The 21313-nt window shown below is 38.7% G+C and overlaps 1 protein-coding gene across 6 annotated transcripts in view; it reads right to left on the bottom strand.

The window, feature by feature from the left end:
* UBE2E2 (ubiquitin conjugating enzyme E2 E2) overlaps positions 1 to 20954 on the bottom strand; it is a 383225-nt gene extending 362271 nt beyond the window's left edge. For 4 of the 6 annotated variants that reach the window (XR_014822495.1, XR_014822496.1, XM_021068634.2 and 1 more), the window contains exons 1-3: positions 20816 to 20954; positions 14960 to 15143; positions 5505 to 5555 (exon numbers count right to left, since the gene is read on the bottom strand). Coding sequence is in view for 4 of the 6 variants with exons in the window: in XM_021068634.2 (XP_020924293.2) it covers positions 5505 to 5555; positions 14960 to 15135 (227 nt within the window). In the remaining 2 variants the exon portion in view is untranslated. 6 annotated transcript variants of the gene reach the window in all.
* Between the last annotated feature and the right edge of the window lie 359 nt (positions 20955 to 21313).

Raw genomic sequence — 21313 nt, 5'->3', positions numbered from 1 at the left:
TGATTCTACACAAAATGCAGTTAATTCCTAAAGTTGAAGAATAAATAAGGCTATTAGTTTCAGGGCAACGAAAGTAAAGAGGGGAGCATTATCGATTTTAAGATTTGCAGAGGCCACAGACATCGGCAGTTTCTGCCAACAGTACCATCATTTTCCTGGTCTGGTTCTTTAAGTATTTTATGTTTTATCTCCCAATTAGTTGTAACCAGATCTTCGGGATTAGGAACTACATCTGGGTATCTTCTTGTAGCCTACACTTGTTCTACCACGGATCTACTATTAAGACCTCAATAAATACTGAGGTATAGGAGAACATGACCTAGACTGAGGCTAACAGGGAAAAACAATTTGGCATTAAAAGTGCTGACATCTGCAGACACCAAGTAAAGAATTGTCAAATGTAAAGAAATCCTTTACCTGGAAAGTGCCAGTAATAGTAATGTAACGCTGACACACACACACACACGCACACACACACACAGAGTGTTGTAGAAATCACTATACTCAAAAAAACTACTTTTCAAAATGTTCCAACTTAAATATTGTTTCATGAAATTCAGAAATATAAATCAAACAAGCACAAATGATATTTCAGATTGCCTTGCTAGAAATGTAACTTCTAATGTATTTTTCTATCTAGTCACACATGTGGAAAAATAAAGGACAAAAAAACAGAAAACCTGGGTTTAAACCAAAATCAACCATTTCTAGCTGTGCAAGAGCAAATTACTTAATCACAAGAGACTCACAAAGAAAAAACTAAACCACACCAATATGCAAATCCTCTAAAAGCTACAAAATGCTACATAAGTACTACTATAATGACCAAAAAAAGGTAAACTATTAGTGACAATAATTAGATTTTGGCATTGGCAACTCTTTGTAGAGATCACACCCTAATAGACATTATACCCAATTTATATCTCAAAGTAGTCTTGTTCAAGGACATAGTTTGTTTTTTGTTTTTTGTCTTTTGTCAAAAGGGCCTCACCCGCAGCATATGGAGCTTCCCAGGCTAGGGGTCAAATCAGAGCTATAGCTGCCAGCCTAGGCCACAGACACAGCAATGCCAGATCTAAGCCACATCTGCAACCTACACCACAGCTCACAGCAACGCAGGATCTTTAACCCACCAAGCGAAGGCAATGATCGAACCCATGTCCTCATGGATACTTGTCGGGTTTGTTACCCACTGAACCACGACAGGAACTCCAAGGACATAGTTTTGCAAAATGTTAACCCACACACACATTTTCCCTGTATACTGTTTCAGTTACTACGATCTGGAAAACAAAATTTCCCCCTGTTCAAAGGCTCTCATCAACAGTAAAGTGAGACAGTATAATAAGGTTTATGTCCAGTCATGGCCTTCTCTATTCTGGGAATGCCTTAACCAATGAGTTAAAACAATGACAAGTAAATCAGGAGTTTCCATAGTAGCAGATGAACCTTGAAAACATCATGCTTTGTTAAAGAAGCCAGTCACAAAAGATCAGATATTGTATGATTCCATTGATATGAAATGTTCAGAAGGCAAATGTATAGGTGGCTACCTACGGCTGAGTAGAGGGGAAATTGGGAGGAAGTGGGAAAGGCATGATTGCTAAAAGGCATGGTACATCTTTTGGGGGTGATCAAAATGTAAAATTGACTGTAACAGATATGACTCTGTGAATATACTAAAAACCACTCAATTTTACACTTCAATTTACATCTCAATAAAGCTGTTCCAATTAAAAAATAAAGCAGTGCCTGTGTTCAATGAGTACATCACTGAAACATAACAATAAAAAGTGAAAACTGAACTACATTCTCTTTTTTAGTATATCCTCCTTTCATTTGCTCAATTACACACTAATAATGAACTTGGACTGTATCACATCATAATGGAATTTTGAATTTAGCTTCTTTGCAACACAGAGAAACAGGTTATCCTTTGGATGACAAAAAGTTTTATTTTAATTCAGAAATCTTTCTGGCTAGCTGCCAGTTTTCCAATAGCATCAGGAAACAAAAATGAACACAGGAGCATACTTACAGATTTAGGATCTGTGTTTTTGACCATTGTGAAGAAATCAAAGAGTCACAGCAGTCCCTTACAAGCTCAGCTGCTGTGCAGAGCACTGAGGTAGTGAGCAACTCCAACCCACAGCCCCAACTCAGCTGGCAGTATGAAAACACTGATGGATTTGCAGAGGCTGCAGGACAGAGCCCTTGCAAATACCATGGGTCAATTACGTTATCGACCATAAACACTGAGACCAAGCAAAATATATTCTACTATTTACAGAGGATATTCTAACTATATAACCACATTTTGCACAAATTATATATACTTTTCTATGCCTATGGCCCTACAGACCCCGTGATTTCATGAACAGAAACTCCCTTCTTAGGTATATTATAAAATTTTGTTTTTAAACATTAATGTTACAATATTAAAAAAGAATTCAATCAACCCAACTTAAAATAAAACTGTATTATTGCATTTTTAACAACAAAGTGAATAAAGACAACATAAAAAGTGAAAACCAAAAGCTGTATTACGCATGTGTTTCCTATAAGAAGAAATAATTTAACTTATCATCAAAGTATTTTGTGGATGCTCTTTTAAAATATTTAGGTTTGTTCCAAAACTTTAAAAAAAAAAAAAAACTCAAACACTACATAGAAGATAAACACATAGTAGTTCCTTCAACATGAATTGTAAGAGTTGCTTAACTGGACATCACACAAGAGATGCACTGAAATTCCAAAGTCCCACCTCCAACCTTACATACACACAGAACTGGGCAGTACCAGCCTCTTAAATTCCAGAAAATAGGAATGAACCACATTCCAAGTGGAATGTGACACACACCAACCTCATCACAACTTATAGATAAAATCCTTTTCCACCCCGACTGCCTAAACCCACCGGTGTTCTTTACCTGTGAGTTAGTAACTGCCCAAGCAACCAAAAGGTAGTGTTTTGAGAGACAGGTGTCCCAGAAAAGGTCATACATAAAGGGAGTACTAGGTGAATGGGATTTTGACTCTATTAAGCAAATAGCTTTAATTTATTACATTTCTATAAATTAATTCATTATAGTCATTAGGACACACACGAAGGCAGCACAGAACTTTAAAAAATCAACCACAAAAGCATTGTTAACTTTGTGCCAAAAATAAGCCAAACTAAAGTTATGTTCTAACTTCTCTATCTGAAGATAGTAACCACATTCTAACTGAAAAATAGATGGGCAGAATTACTATAAACTAAAATCAAATGTTTGACATCAAAAAAGCCAAAGACCACAGTAACCCACTTAACGAGTGCACCGGATGTCCATGGTAATACAGCACAAGCACACAGGGAATGTACAACTACCTGCCACTTCCCAACCAGACACAACAGAGGGTCCTTCCCCAAGGGGGAGCTCCGCATACATGATCCTGAGTATGATCTTTATCGCTACCTAATCAGTCCAAACTTATTGAGGATCCAATAGAAGAAGCCAAAGCCACTGCACCGGCAGTTCTTGCTTCTAAAGCAGACTTAGTTGCCCAATCTCCACAATGTTAAAAGGATTTCATTGCAAATACTCGTAAGCCAGCAAATGAGTCAACCAAGGTATATTTCTACAATGTTATATGTTGACATCTCTGGGGGAGAAATACAACTAAGTAGGTATCTTTCCTGAAATTGTCGAAGGGGCTTATTATATGTGACATCCACATTTTAAAGTGAAAAACTAGTATATATACTTTGCTTACATAACCAATAGTGATACTTTAACTAAGGCTCAATGAAAAAGTAATTCCCCAAATTTCAGATGACACCACAGTTAAACTTTTTGTTTTTATATTAAATAGAACTATGGTTTAATTATTTAATTTTACTTAAATTATTTTAGTTTAAGTAATAACTATTATTTAATTCCTATCCTCCAACTCTAAGTTTTCAAGAATTTTTTACAATATATTAGTTTAATCGAAGCGTGGTAAGCCAAAACTAAATTAGACTACTGTATTAGAAAATAATATATTTAATAGCAAAATTGCAAACATCACAAGATACATGTGGATTTCATTTATCAAAATGAGTCAAACAAGCTCATTAAAACAAAGCAAGTAGCTCATGTTACCAATAATCTGCTGTCAAAATTTAAGCAAATAAGGGTATAAGTTAAGTTTGCATATTTACCAGTTCAGTTGTTTGTAAACAGGTAACAAAAATAATATATGTGGTAAAACACAGTTTATTAAAACAAAGGTTCAAGTCATTAAAACAAATACTAAGAAACAAGGGATTTTAAGTTTAATTCAAACTGAAGTTTCTCCACAAATCAATCTACTTACATGAATTGGCCACCAAAGCCTAAACAATGATCTGCCATCTGAAACAGCTTTGATGTAACACAGTCTTGAGTGTGACTGATAAACTGTTAAACAGTTTTACCCAACAAAGAATTATTTGTTTTGAGTGAAACATCTTCTGAACATTATTACTGCAAGTTTATATAATATACATGACTCTCATGTAAAGAAACATAATAAATTCACCACAAACATTAAGTTTTATTAGATTTTTCCTACACAAAATAATTGTCAACTAGCCATTTGGCCATCTGCAAAATGTTCACTTTCATTATTATCTATAGTTGCTATCTTTGCTTTCATATAAAAATAAGACCAGTAAAATCAGAAATCATACCAAACAATGCATTTCAAACTCACGTTCAATACTGGAAATCTGCCCTCTCACATTTAAAGCACAAGACTATCCATTTACACTACAACAACTCCGTGGTGACCTAGTTCTAACACTGAACTCATATCAAAACACAGAAAAATGCCCTAAAATAGACAAACAGCCATCTTCCAGATCCAAGATATAGGAGATTATTTCTTCTTCCTCTACATACCTGTGTATCATTAATCACTTCCAGGCAAGCACTTTAACCTCTCATAAGTAAACTATGACCAGAAAATTTGAGAGCAGGTGGCCATAAAGGAGTGTTTTAAATTTAACATCACTGCCTCCAATCACCCATCCTTACTTAGTCACAACCAATGACTCTAAGAAACAATTTAAACCATGAAGAAACACTGTGTAATGTTAGAGCATTTTAAAAAATCAATTTCCAACAACTAAATAATTATCAAACAGCAAATATTTTCACCACAGTCTTAGTTTATCATTAAAGAAATCATTTAAAACCCCAATACCTCCCTCTTCCACTAAAGATAATTGTATTTCTTACCCTATAATCTGATTATCTTACTGTTCATTGCATGACCTTTCTTTGGCAACTTCACTCTACCGCGACAAACATACTTGCTGAATATTCCACTTCTGCAGAGACAACAACCACCACTGTCTCCCACGGTCATTTAAATCCAAACCACAATGTTTTTACTAATTAATCAAGACTACCACAATGATAGCTGCATATCAGACCAACAGTTCAATTTTATCTTCTACAGAAGATACAAATAAATAAAAATCCGTAAGTACTTACCTACAGTTGGGAGGTGGGTCCAATGTAATTTCTGCAAGTTCCTTCTGAATTCTTCAAAATAAACACAAAGAAAGTTATGTTAAAATGTCACTCTCTTAATATTTCATTAAAATTATACTTTTACGGTAGTATTTCCCACTACTTTGAAAAACTAATACTGTATAAACCATCATATACAATACCAACAAAGTAGTAATTTCTGCCATAATCTTGACAATGTAAAGACAAACAAGACTGGCCATTATTAGTGCTTGCAGCCTGAGAAAGCAACACTATCACTTAAAACTTCGTTAGGCCACTGCCAGCACTAACCAATATTTCTACTTCAAACTGGAAACATCTGTCACATTATTTATGGATCATTTCAACTTCTGATTTGTACTAGAACCTCTCATATAGAAAGGAAAGATGATCACAGTAAGTTGAATCCAACCATGCTGATTGAGACGATCAACTGGTGAAGAGAGGATTATCAGGACCTCATTCCAACAACTGAAATGGGTATCAAAATATAAATGGCATTCTTCCCTGAAGCCTCTAGGACGAAGCAAGTTGAAGGTTTCAAATTTCAATAAGCTTTATTAGAATTCCCTCATTTTAATGTAATTGCATAAGCTTCATGCAAAGAAAAAAAATGAACTTTTATTTTACAAACATGCTTTTGCCCTCATGTTATTTTCATCTTTTATTTTTAACTGTACCTAAACCCTATAAACATACCAGACTGTTTTGTAAGACTAAACAGCAACCTCCTATCATTCATGTTTTTTGTTTTTGTTTATTGCTTTTTAGGGCCACACCTGTGTCACATGGAAGTTCCCAAGCTAGGGGTCCAATCAGAGGGACAGCTGCCAGTCTACACCACAGCCACACCAGATTCGAGCCACATTTGCAACGTACACCACAGCTCACAGCAACACCAGATCCTTAACCTACTGAGTAAGGCCAGGGATTGAACCCGCATCCTCATGGACATTAGTTGGGTGCAGTCAGGTTCGTAAACCACTGAGCCCCAACAGCAACTCCCTCATTCATGTATTATTAAATGGTAGGCTTTGTTAAACCAAATTTTTAAAAATTCTCAAAACCATTCCTTCTCCTCTGCATGGTTTTAAAATATGAGATTCACTGCTGGGTGTCTGCTCTCTGGTAATTATTGATAGTATATGAATAATAGTTTACTAAAGTACCATTAAAGAAAACAGAAAGCAGAACAAAAATATTTACTCTGAAAGAATTTCATTCTATGTCTTTTTCAAGACAACAAATGGAATTATCAGAACTGGTGCACCTCCTTCAGAAGCATTAGCACCAATTTCCCATATGAATCACATGCCAGATATAATTTCACTTCTCTAAGCCATGTGATTCAGGATTGAGGGAGCATTATAAAGTAGAGCGAGACTGAGAAATTTAAACCCAAAAAACCTTTTAATTCTGCTGTCCCGTTAACTGAGAATTCTTGAGCAAAAAGACTATTCACACCTGCGCTCTTTCAAGGTCTCAGTTTTCTATCCTATAAAATGAAGAGGCTGACTAGGACAAAGTCCATGCTCTCTTTAAAACATGATTTCCTTCTAATATGGATTCTATGATTTTTTTATATACATATAAAGTACACATGACCCATAATTAAATAAGAGAAGTCTCAGAGTCTGATATAGAACACCCTTTATGGATTTCACACAAAATTATAAATAAATCAGGCACCTTAAAACTGAATGGGTAAGCTGGCAAACTGAGAACACACATTCACCTCCCACTCCTTCAGGACCCCACTGGTGATAGGGGGTGCAGGGGAAGGAGGGCACAGGGGTACAGAAAGTACAAAGAGGAATAAACAGCAAAGAGAAGGGGATGGTCACCCATGGATGATAATTTTAGTGCATTTCTAGAAGACAAAGCAGAAGAGTATAAATCAATTGGAGTCAGCAGTGACTAAATTGTTCTTGAGGGAGAAAGAATGTCCCGTACAAAGGACCTACCTTAGCAGTGAACACCCGAATAACAAAATATTCCTGATGTATTATTTTTCCACTGGTTCCAAGCTGTTAAAAAACTATGCTTGAAAAAAAAAAAAAAAAAAAAAAACCACTTCTTTACCCTTTTTGTAGTGTGCCTTGCTCTATTCAAATTAAAATTTCAAGGACAAACTAGAAGGGCAAAGATACCTGACGGAAAATAAAGGAATTCTTCTGCTAAGGAAAAAAAAAAAAAAATAGGTTGAGAACCAGAGGGGGCTGCAGAGTACATTAGGATATAAAGACACACTATTCAAAGGGTAAAAAAAAGAAAATCAGAAATCCCAGAAGAAACAGCTATACAAGAAAATCATAGATCAAATAGGAAGGAAACTAAAATGTGTAATAATCTTAATCAAGTAATAGATGTTAAAGGATAGAAAAGATCTGATATATTTTGCCTAAATGCTATGACTCATGGGGTAGCCTTGAGATCATGACTTTGGACTTGAAGGAAATCTAAGCCTAACACTCTGGTCTGGCACTAAATATTCAGGTACAGTAAATGCATAGAAAATTTATTGGTCTTTTACTTATAGATAAAACACGGTAGACAAGTTGTAGCTGCGATACACAATGTAAATGTTGCTAACCTTGAAGATGTAAAATTAGGTGTAGCTAATAGAAACCAACTGAAAGCGGGTAGGGGATACGTATAAGTAGATATAAGAAGAACACATATTAAAATCCAAATTTGACAAAATAGGGAACCAAGGAATACTGTTGAAATTTGAAGGAATAAGAAATAGTGGCTTAAATATATTATTTGGTTTAGAAAGACAATCAATACTCTTTTTTTTTTAAAAAAAAATAGAACTGTCATTTACTGGGAGGAGAGAAAAGAGCAGATAAAAAGCTACATCCTCAAAATTTCATAGCAAGGAGACAAAAGATATTAAGTTACTAATTCAACAAATAGGTATAAGCATATTATTTAGAATTATGAAGAAATCATTAGAAGGTAAACCAGACTCAAAAGGAATGGAATTGGGATAGGGAGAGTGTTAACAGAACATTGCTGCTTTCCATTAAAAATGTCTCTGTGCTGTTTAATTCTGTTAACAAAAACATGAATAATTTTTATAAACTGTTTTTAAACTCAGAGGACCAAAAGAAGAGGCATTCAAAAGAGCATGCTTAAATGGTCAAAACTATTTTTAACATAAAAGAACTTTGGGATTTTCTAATAACTCATCTTGCTTTATGCTTATACTATCCCTTTTGGTTTAAAAAATTGATGTCATACTTTTGTCATAGATTTCTATAACGGAAATTGACACCCCTCTGGATGTCTATAATTCTAAATCTAATTATTCAATACAAAAAGTAATTTACTGATAAACTTGACAAATCTGAGTGGTGAGTCAATATATTATATTTTCAGCTGCTGCTACTAAAGAATGACTGTATTTCTCTTGACAGAAAAGATTATACTAAGAATTGCTATTTAAATGGTTGCAAGATGTCCTGCTGTTTTCAATGACAGCAATCCAATTCTATCTCAAAAGTTGTGATCATGTACGTATTAAGTTTCTCATTCTTGACACGTGGAGTAAGGAAGATAGCTATTTCAGGCACTGGCCCTTAGGGTGAGAAAAAATGAAAAAGTATCAATAATTCACACTTACAGTGTACCTTTTACATGATGATCTTAGGCTATTAAAAGTGAATTAAATGAATCTCACAGAATTCTCTGAGTATTACTGTTTTATCAGTCCCTACTTAGGAAACTAAGGCTAGTGACTTTACACTGGGAATGTGAAAAAACAAGCAATTATCTTGCTAGGTCAAACCAAAAAAGGTCTCTCTCTTATCAGAAATTTTAAGGCAAAATTATTTCTTTAGACATAAGTCAACTAGACAATGCTTAAATTTCCAATTTCTGTCCAGCAGTGCCATTTCTCAGTTAGTATAATACAGAAGTCAGCAACAGCAAATAGTCACTGAGAAAAGTCAGAGACAAAATACAGACTGAATTTCAGTTTGTAAGACTTCACCTAATACCTTCGATATTCCAGCAACAGTGAGAGTATTGTATATGACTGTCATTTTTCTAAAAAGCAAGGGGAGTTGGGTTGGGGCAATGATGATTCATTCACACTTAATTGAAGAATACGGTACCAAAACTACACAAAAAAGAGAAGATATGAAACACTCATTTTAACATCAATACTGGATTGTTTAGCAAAATGAAGCAGTGTATAGGTACTGATATGCTTAAAACACAAACACATTTTAGGTTAAGGAAAATTCAGTAACTCTCTCAGGTCCAAGCAGATCATGAATATACGGACATGGGGATTCACAAAGGTATTTTCTTAAGGTTATTGTTTCAAAACCCTTCTTCTGGAGTTCCTGTCATGGCTCAGTAGTAACGAATCCAACTAGGAATGATGAGGTTGTGGGTTCGATCCCTGGCCTTGCTCAGTGGGTTAAGGATCCAGCGTTGCCATGAGTTGTGGTGTAGGTCCCAGACACGGCTCGGATCTGGCGTTGCTATGGCTGTGGCGTAGGCCGGCAGCTACAGCTCCAATTAGACCCCTAGCCTGGGAACCTCCATATGCCGTGGGACCGGCCCTAGAAAAGGCAAAAAGACAAAAAAAAAAAAACCTTTCTTCCACTTAGATGACTTTCTATATTCCCCTAAGCTCTGCATTTCTCAGTTACCCGAGAACCCCTATTCTAACCAATAGAATCAACTGGTCAAAACCTTTCAAAATAAACTCATCCAACTCATGCAACTTATCACTAAAATTTCTTTAAATATCAAGTAGTTCTGAATTAATTTAGAAGACAGTAATTGCAAATAACTAGAGTTTAATTCTGAATGATGATACATACAATGTATTTGATTCTAAAAGACCACTATTTTTAAGATACCCTCAATTAATGACTGCATTGTAAGATGCATCCTGAGTTCAGTAATATAAAAAAGGTTTTAGGGTGTTTTCTTGTGGCTCAGTGAGTTAAGGATCTAGGATTGCCACTGCTGTGGGTCTGGGTTACTGCTGCGGCACAGGTTCAATCCCTGGCCTAGGATATTCCTTCCACGTGGTACAGGTGTAGCCAAAAAAAAAAAGTTTTTAAATGTGCATTTGAAAACAATCTTCAGCATATGTAAGTTCCCAGGCTAGGGGCTGAATGAGAGCTGCCGGCCTACACCACAGCCACAGCAACTCAGGATCTGAGCCACATCTGCAACCTATACCACAGCTCACGGCAATGCCAGATTGAACCCACATCCTCACAAATACTAGTCAGATTTGTAACCCAATGAGCCACAACAGGAACTCCTGAAATCAACCTTTTAACCTGACAAAAACTTAGAGTCTAAAACCAAATTATCACTCCTAGGACAGTACTGTATTGTGTCTAACAAAATCACAATGTCTACTCTGAACAAAGGCAATGTGAAATAGCATGATTTAAAATTACTCTTTACATGATTTCCCTTCAGCAGTTAATGATCCCAACTAGGAGCCATGAGGATACAGGTTCGATCCCTGGCCTCACTCAGTGGGTTAAGGATCCGGTGCTGCCGTGAGCTGTGGTGTAGGTCACAGACGTGGCTCAGATCCAGTGTTGCTGTGGCTGTGGTGTGGGCCGACAGCTACAGCTCTGATTCAACCCCTGGGCTGGGAACCTCCCTATGCTGTGGCTGCGGCCCTACGAAGCAAAAATAATAATAAAAAAATAAAATAACTATTTACAGATGTGTCAACAAGTGAAAAAACCAGTTCAGTCAATTCAGTGAAGAACTCAAAACAGATGTTTCACTGACTTGGCATTTTAATAAGATCATCAAATTTTGCCACTGCACTGTCCAACTACAAGTATAAGAAATACAGATATAAGACAAATATAATTAGATCTACAGGAAACACAGCAAGAGTGATTAGACATTATCAAGAGAATAGACCAGGATGAAAGCATGCCAATTTTTAAGAAACAAATTTGCCAAAAAGCAAAAGTGCATCAAAGTGCCTATAATCTCCCTCTTAACTCTAAAAAATACAATTAATTTTTAACATTGTTTAAACAAAATACCCACTTAATATTTTCTTTATCCAACACTATTTTTTCTAATACCTGAAAAATGAAATTTCTTTCAAGAAAACACGTTTCTACACCTAACTACTACTTCTACGATAACAGCACATATCATTCAACTGAACAACAATGCACAAAGTGCTTTTCTTGAACTACTATAAAATTATACAATTACAGCATCTGAGCATTTCTAGTTTAACAAACAGCATTATGTCCTCAGAGGTTAACATATACCTCCTTTGCCTAAAGCTTATCAAATGGACTTGAAAAAATATTGTAGATTTTAACCGGCACAAAGTCTGTAACTGCCAGCATCATGAAACCTTACCATGTGCTGAAGAAATATTCTATCGCATTTTGTCCTTACAACAGCCCTGCAAAGATGGGTCCATTATTATTTCCATTGAACAGAAGAGAAAGCTGAGGCTTTAAAATGTTAAATTACATACCTAAGATCCTAGAGCAACTAAATGCCAGAACCTAGAATTAAACCTGGATCCTGTCTCTAGCATCCAAGCTCTGCACTGCTACTGATTGATCCTCTCTCACCAAGCGACACTGTTTGGCAAAGATGTCTCATCTCAATAAAAATCAATTATCAATAATAATAAATTAGAATTTTAACTTTAATCTTCTGAACACATTAGTAGCGGGATTCTAATCTCTACAGAAGATCAAACCCCTAAAACAAATTCAAGGTTCTAAAGCAGCCAGTAAATAGATATTGTGACCCTACTATGCTAGGCACTGTGGATATAACGGTGAATTAAAAAGATGTAAGTCCCTGTCCTCGTGATTCCCAATTTTTTCTTCAGTTTTTAGAACTTAGAGATGGGGGAGGCAGGAACAAAGCTGACTTCACTATCAACTAAACTGGGGGAAGGGAAGAGGGAAGAACTGAGGGGTTTTGTTTGTTTGGGGGCTTTTTTACCTAAAAATTGGCAGTGAGGCAGTGTTTTTATATTTGAAACAAATAGTAAATGACTAAGTCACTTTAGACACTCACCCATAAACCATCCAGAGACCTTCTAGAGGAAGGTCATCAATCACAAACTGAAAATCACAGACTCACAGAATAAATTTGCCAAGGGAGGGATTTTTTTTTTTCCAGCCAGGAAGCAAATCAAGACATTTCTTGGAGTTCCCGTTGTGGCTCAGAGGAAATGAATCTGATTAGCATAAGGATGCAGGTTTGCTCCCTGGTCTTGCTGTGAACTGTGGTATAGGTTGCAGACATCCCACATTGCTGTGGCTATGGCATAGGCCAGCGGCTAAAGCTCCAATTTAACCTGGGAACTTCCATATGCATCAGGTGCAGCCTTAAAAAAAAAAAAAAGACACTTCCTATTTTCACCAATGCAGTAATACCAATTTCTATCATGTGCCAATCAGACACTGTCCTGAATTTTTTTTTTCCCCTTTTTTGGCCACCCCAATGGCATATGGAATTCCTGGGCCAGCTGCAACCTATGCCATAGCTATGACGACACCAGATTCTTTCACTCACTGTGCTGGGCAGGGGATAGAACCTGAGTCCTAGTGCCACAGAGATGCCACTGATCCCGATGCAGCACGGCAGTAACTCCTGTTCTGGATTCTTCACATGCACCCACATCACCTCAAAACTAAGTTTCATCCCCTATCTGAGGAGGGAGAAAAGGGAAAGCTATGTCTGAATACATATTGTATACTTTGTAGGAAAATGAAGTAAAAAATGATCCATGTACTCGAAAAAATTTTATGTAATCCTCACTTCTACACACCTTATAGCTCACTCTCTTTCCTAAGCGGAGTTTGGTCTTTGCTACATCACCCAAGAAATATGATTTTGAGGTATTTTTATGGTGGTGCTCCCAGCCAGGGGAAAAAGCAAGACAGGATTCTCTGCTAACCAAGCAGAGCACAGACCCAGCAGATGCATTATCCAAACCCGCCCCCCCCCCCACCACAGACCTGGCCTTTTCTGACAAGCTGAAGAGGCCCTGAAAAAACTCTCACTGTCAGAAGCTGAAAACTGAATTAGACTTTCCTCTTTTATACAATCTGTACCTGAATGTCTCCTACCCACCACACCCAGCATCCTTTCTCTCATCTAAACATCATATTTTCTCCATCCCCACCTTCCTTATCTGTTCTAACTTCACCCCGACTTCCCCACAGCAGGTCCTTCTGTGCTGTGGCCAGGCAGCAGAAGAGATGGGTTCACCAGCTGAGGCCTTCTGCATTTGTGATGTGAGAGCGGAAACAAACTGAACCCTTTCCCCCATGCCAGCGTGTGAGTAGAGAGGTTCAAAGGTTTAAAGTTCAAGGCGACCTGACTTTCAAACAACTCCTTCAACAGAGGTTATAGGGATTGGCAACACACTTCCGGGAAAGGGAGAATGACCACCCTAGTCTCCCAGAATGGGCTTCTGAGCACTCACCATCACTCTAACATCTCTCCCTAGGAAGTCATGCCCCACCAGGCATGAGAAGGTTCTTCCCAATCCTATGCACTGATGAGGCCAGAGAAAAAAAAGGTCTACCAGGCCACATGGTTTATAATCTTTGGGATGAGTTTCCCCTAATCCATACTATCCAATAAAGTATAAAGCTATCATTCAACATTCAGACATTCCACTATGTCTAAAACTTACAGACTCCTTTTATTTATACTTATTTAATATAAAAAAAGGTATCAAACAAAGCAAGAATAATACATCACAGGAGCAGGAAAGATTCTACTAAATTCAATTCACTTTAAAATATTTACCAAGACATATTCTATAACGTAACAATATTAAAGCAGATTTCCTCTGCCGAGTCCAATGACATGCCAATCATCATAAACAATTGATGTGGCAATAGAGAATCATTCAAATATCTTCCTTCCAGATCTATCTATTCTCTGGAGAAAAAGAAAATCTTTATCAAGACTGAAACACTGCCTAATATAATGAAACCAAGAAGCATTTGTTGGTAACTCCAGCATTTCTCCCTTTACTAACAGGAAGGAGTAGGAAACACACTGCCCCTCAATAACCATTTCAACAGATTCCCGCTCTCTATTCTCTGCTACTGAATGGAATAAAATATTAATAGTCAAGGAACCATTAAATCAAATCATCACATTTTTACACGCCTTTTTCTTTCCATGCTCACCTAACAACACACACACACACACACACACACACACACACACACAATGGACATGTACTTTATAAATTTGCCATGCTGTTCAATTGACTTTAAAATCACAAAAAAAAGTAATAATCTTGAAGAAGAACAAAAAGTCCAAGAACTTCATGGTCCACATCTCACAAAAATGATCAAATGCAAGGGAAAGACAGAACTTAAGGTGACAAATAGATACTAAAAACAAAGAGGTTATAACAATTGAAGTACCTCTTAGCACTAGTTGACAATTTAGCAGCTGTTTTGCTGGATATTTTTCCCTCCTTTTTCTTGGGCTGAACTTGTTCTCTTTCTGGTTCTTGCTGGACACTTTCACGTTGGTCTCCATCAGAACTTCCTCCACTAGTGCTTGGACTGTCATCAACTCTTTGTGCCTCAGTGGACATTTTAGATCCTGGATTAAAGAGTCAAAAATCATTTATTCAGTTGTGGAAGGGCTACATTAGGGCACCTCAAGAATAGAGAGAAAATGAATCTTAAAGTGGACCACGTAAATAAAGCTCACTACAAAATGAATGAGTTGGTCATTTACAAAACCACCCTGGGAGCTGTCAAAACTTTTCTTTCATCCATTCAAAATGCACGGGAAGACAAATGAAAACACATGAAACATATACACAAAATGGTCATAACAACATCACTCATAGAGCCAAAAAGAGGAAACAACTCCAATGTCTACTAACTGGTGAACAGACAAATCCAAAGTAGTATATCCAAACAATGGAATATAATTCAGCCATATAAAGGAATGCAGCATCTACATGCAACAACATGGATGAACTGTGAAAGCATTATGCTAAGTGAAAGAAGACAGTCACAAAGGACTACAGACTGTATGATTCCATTCATATGAGACATCTAGAACAGGCAAATCCACAGAGACAGAAAAGTCAGTAAGTGATTGCCAGGGGCTGGGAGTGGAGGAAGAACCTAAAAGGACTGCTAATAGGTACAGTGTTTCCTTTGGGGGTGAGGAAATTGTTCATTAAATTAAATTAAATAATGGTGATGTTGTACAACTCTAAATACTCTGAAAACTACTGAGTTACACATTTTAAAAGAGTGGATTTTATAATATGTGAATTACATGTCAATAAAGCTGTTACCAAAAAAAAAAAAAAAAAAAAAAAAATTGAGGGCCTGCTCTCCATCAAGCACTATGCTAGGCCCTTTGGTCCCACAAGCACAAGAGATCTGACCTAGTGGGTAATCCAGCTTGCAAATGCTGGAGCTGAGGTTAGTAAAAACAGTCACAGGAACAGAGAAATGAAGGAGCCTTTTGCATTATTTTGAAACATTACACAGATACATCCTCCAGACTAGGCTAAGGATAAAATCCTCTAAACCAATCAATTGCTTTAAGTAACCTTTGTGGTAATAGAAAAACACAGATGTCTCCATGATTCTAAATAAAAACTGAACCTTACAAAGGCACCTGCACTGATCCGGCAATATACCAAGCAACCATTTTCACAGGAGGTGAAGACTGTATGGAGACAATGAAGGATGCTTTCGTTCCCCCACCCACAATCTGGATGAAATATCCCTCAAGGCTTTCAAATTTGCTCTGAGTTCATGTTCTGCAAGCAACTCTAACTACCAATTCAATTTTCTCAATACCTTGATACACAGGCAGCTGCTATAACCTAGACAACATGCCCCAACATTCCACTCCTCTCTTCTCAACTGTCATTCTATCATCATCAATTTCTGAGTTTGATCACTATAAATATATCTCTATGACCTGACTAGCTTAGCATGTACTGACAAATCCAAAGCCAAACTGACAAAACCAATGCCCAGCTTGTTACCCCATAACCACTTGAGATGGTACAAATGCCTTCTCTGAAAAACAAAACTACCTTTAAGAAGTGACATTAGGAGTTCCCATCGTGGCACAGCGGAAATGAACCATGAGGTTGTGGGTTTGATCCCTGGCCTCGATCAGTGGGTCAGGGATCCAGCATTGCCATGAGCTATGGTGTAGGTCGCAGATGCAGTTCAGATCTGGTGTTGCTGTGGCTGTGGCGTAGGCTGGCAGCTACAGCTCCGATTAGACCCCTAGCCTGGGAACCTCCATATGCCGTGGGTGTGGACCTATAAAGACAAAAAAAAAAGAGGTGACATTAACAACACAAAATATACCTTTAAAAATCATATATAAATGGGAAAAATTCCTTTTGAAAAAGATATTATATTACTCTTAATCAAATTAAGGCCTGAGGAGTTCCCATCGTGGCTCAGTGGTAACAAACCTGACCAGGATCCATGAGGAAGTGGTTAGATCCCTGGCCTCGCTCAGTGGGTTAAGGATTTGGCGTTGCTCTGAGTCATGATGTAGGTCAAAAATGAGGCTCGGATCCAGAGTTGCTGTGGCTGTGGTGTAGGCCAGCAGCTGCAGCTCTGATTCAACCAACCCCCAGCCTAGAACTTCCATATGCCTCTGGTGCGGCCCTAGAAAAGCAAAAAAAAAAAAATCAAGACCTGAAATAAAACTGTATTTGATAGATCTAAAATAAGAATTAATATGAAAAAGAAAGATACCTCAAATAAAGCACTGTTTTTAATTATTATAATTAGTCCAAATGTATAGCTAGCTGACAATGATTAAAATTCATCATCACCAAAAATTTAACTTGCAGCTTGCTCTAAACCAGTTATTTCATAATACAAACCGTCATGGGATTGAAATTTTTATGGTTAAGACAAACCAAAAAGCACTGCAAGAGAACTGAAGGCATGGTAAGCACAGAGGAGTGAAGAGTGAATAGAAAATACTGAATGCCTTCAATAAGATATCACACAAACACTCCACCAACCCCCAACAGTCCCCCTCCCCCACCCTCTTGCCAAACAAAAATAAGTCTGCCCAAAGCAGCTCTGAAACATGTGGGGAAAAGTGACTGCTTTCCCACCTATGCAGTAAATGGAGAGCATGAGTCTCCAGAGCTGTGGCATCTTTTACAAGCACTGAAGTCACCTCACAGAATACTGAAATTTTATATCAGTATGTTTCACATGTAGCTCAACAATCTTAATATAATCCTTGTTTTTTTCTATTTCTATTTCATTTAAACTCTCATTCTTGGATTTAGTAATTTTTTTCAGCTTACTTCTCTCAGTTAAAATATATCAGAACTTAAAACCCTCTAAATATGTATATAAGAGCATGTTAGCTCTTATTCTCAGGGAAAGGCCCTCAGATACAGCAAAATACTGCTAGCAATATTTTGAGAAATGTGAAATGAGTGATAAATCATTTTATATATCTTAAAACAGAAGCAATCCATTATGTGACAAATATACAGAAACCTAAAGGAAATAAAATTCTTTTTACTGAAGCTCCAGCTTCAGTTTAATAAACTATGCCTAGAATTTCAGTTGTATATTACATTAGTTACAAAGCTACACACATTCTTCTTAATACTCTTATTTATGTGTATTTACACAATATCTAATAATGCCATGAGTATATAAAATTACTTAAAAGACTACTCAGGGATATAAGCTGAGCCATAATCTGAAATCTAAATTTTATAAACTGCTCCAGAATATCAGAAGTCTAAAGAATAAATAGTTCACTAGAGAACTATTAAAAATACCCAAATAGATGTATAATTTCTACAGTTTCACAATAAAGAAAAAAATATTATTTCCACTTTTGACCTAAGATACCTTATTTCATCCAAACCTACAGATGATAAATTCCCCTGGGGCCACTAGTAACCGCTATAAAAACTTTTAGAAACAAAGTTCTCATATCTTTTTCAAATATCAAGAGTAAGGGGAATTTCTATTGGTTTTGTTTTTTGAATGCCTGATTACAGGAAAAGCATGGGGAAAAAGTATTACATTACTTAGGTGACAACTAATTTTATGAAGAAAAACAGTCTATAAGCATTTAATTAGTTATAAGACTGTGTACTTACAAGGTGTTCTCTTTAAATTACAAATGAATAAAAGCTTTGAAATAAAACTCTTATCTTCTAAATCAGCACTTTAATTTTATCTTTTAAGATTAATTCCTAAATAGCTAATTTGATTCAATTATCTAATCTAGAGGGAAGATAAACTTGAACCCCACAGTTATAAACCTAAGCTTCCATGACAATTTCAAAGATATTAACATACTGAAATTTATATTTTTACTTTGTACTCAGAGTAAAACTTGCTTTCTAAACATAAAATAGTAAAATAGACCTCACTCAAATACGTGTTAAATTAAGAGTTTAGATATGGTCCATTCTTCAACACAAAAATTACCTAAACATGTATTAGCTATGTACTCTATGTTGTAATTACAGTCTTGGAAATTAGTAACATATGAAATGAAGCTCCCACTGTTCCATAAAACTGAACTGATTTAGTTAATAATATTACTGAAAACATAAAAACAACTTGTCACTCCATAAATCCGGATTACTATCCAGATAAGCCTTATAATGTACCTCATGATATAAAACTGCAAAAGCAAGTGTTCATTTGAGCTTTTACAACAGGAAATCGTTTAACTCTGTCATCTGATTTCTTGCTATTTGTCTTCCCACTCATGTTTCTAAACTTTCCTAAAACGTAAAATAAAACAATTTAGGTTACACAGATACCTAGCAATATCCAGCTTGTACTTACTTGCAAAGATATTTATGCACGAAATAATTATGGAACACTCAAGTTTTGAGAAAAAAGTGCTATATGTCCTGGGGGAGGGGTGCACCTTTCAATAATGGGGTGTGACATTATATGAAAACCCTCCCTCATCAGCATCAGCCCACATACAAAACTCTAAAGAGCCAAGGAGCATCCAAGGTGAGAAAACACAAATATTTAGATTTCGAAGGCCCAGACAGAACTACCGCATATTCAGGTACATACTTTTTTAAGAATTGGGGATTTTAAAAAACTAAGCAGAACTTAAATATCTTTCTGAAAGACTAGATACTCTTAAGGTAAATCCTAGCATTTCCTTTTGAACTTTAAAATATTTTAGTGGACTCTCAAGAATAAACAATTCAAAAAGATGAATCTTGAAAACATGCAAATCGGTGTAACAGCCACCGAGCACAGGATGAGGTCTTTCTAAAGCGGCCTTAATTTCCTTAAGGGAAGATGGATTGGACATTTCTGGTTGGTCGTGGGAAAAAAAAAAAAGCCACAAGAAGCTACGCTTTATCTTCATTAGAAATGGTAAAGGGCAAAAGGATCAAAACATTAAGAGAGGAGAGAGGGAGGAGGGGGAGATGATAGGGTCGAGGGGAAGGGGGAGCCAGTTTCGAACCAGGCCAGCGGGGGCTGCAGAGAAAAGATCGGAGAAAAATGGGCTTGGGTTCCAAACTGTGACAAGCGCTGGGCTTCACAAAAGACCCAGACAACACACACTCCACACCAGGGCAGACACAAACACACCCCGCAAGGTCTCCAGGCGAGCCACGGGGGTGCGGCGGCGCGAGGGAACCGGACCCGGCACTCGCCGAGAGGCACCATGTGCAGCAATTATGCAATTAGGGAAAATAGCAAAAGATCAAGCCGGGCACTTTGCACCGTGACATTTATCCTGTACTTTTGCTAAGACTTAGTTCCAGGATGCGGCTGGGAGAGAGAAGGGGCCAGGAGGGTGGCGAGGGATGGGGAACTGAGAACGGAAGGGGGTAGAAGATGGGCAGGGAGGGAAGAGGCAGAGGGAGGTGGATGGGGAGGAGGGGGAGGGGTGGAAAGGGCGAGAAACAGGGGCAGGAGGCTCGCGGGAGGGGGCGCGGGGACTGGGCTCGGGGGAAGGGAAGCGGGGCGCGAGCGACGTCGGCAGAGCCCTGCGGCGCCGAGTGGAGCGGGGGCCGGGGCGGGGGCCCGGCGCGGCCCGGCGAGTACCTGAGGGAGGGGCGTCCGCGCAGGTCGCGGGCTCGAGACCCAGCCAGGGAAGAGGGGGCTGCGGAGGAGCGGGGGAAGGGGCGCCGAGGAGGCCCCGGGGACGGGCTGTCCCCGCGGACCGTCCAGTCACCGAACCCAGACCCACGCACAGCGCACCGCACGGCCACGCCTGTCCGCGCCGCGCCCGTGCCCGCCTGGACTCACCCTCGGCGCCGCCGCCGCCGCCCCGGCCGTTCCAGCTCCGGGTCCCGAGGCTGCTGCCCGCGGCTGTTGCTGTGGTCGCCCCTGAGTCCAGGAAAGTGAAGCCACCGCCTCCGGGAGCTGCCGCCGCCCGGCCGTCCGCGCGCGCGCCCGTGACTGCGCGTGCCCGCGTGCCCGCCCGGAGAGACCGCGAGAGCGCGAGCCCCACGTCGGCCCGCCGCGCCGCGCGCCTCTCCGCCCCTCCTCCTCGCGCGCGCGGCCGCGAGGGGGCGGGAGCGCGCACGGCGGGTACCCCCGCGGCCGGGCAGGGGAGCCGGGAGGCGGTGCAGAAAAGTGAAGTGACAGCCGAGTCCCGCGAGCGGCGGCGGGCGAGGGGCGTCCCACGGAGAAGGTGCAGCCGGGACCCAGAGAGACGAGGGAAACAGGCTGCGGGGCCGACTGGAGGGAGGGACGCGGGGACCTTGATGGGCACGCGCGTTAAAGGGAAATGCTGGCTGGGGG

The sequence above is a fragment of the Sus scrofa genome, chromosome 13 (genome assembly GCF_054392235.1).
Source record: "Sus scrofa isolate SSC_HxYL_T2T_F1_AM1 chromosome 13, Sscrofa_HxYL_maternal_Yorkshire_Landrace_v2.0, whole genome shotgun sequence".
Lineage (NCBI taxonomy): Eukaryota > Metazoa > Chordata > Mammalia > Artiodactyla > Suidae > Sus > Sus scrofa.
Note: the sequence above shows the minus strand (reverse complement) of the source record. Positions and strands in the feature narration are given on the sequence as shown.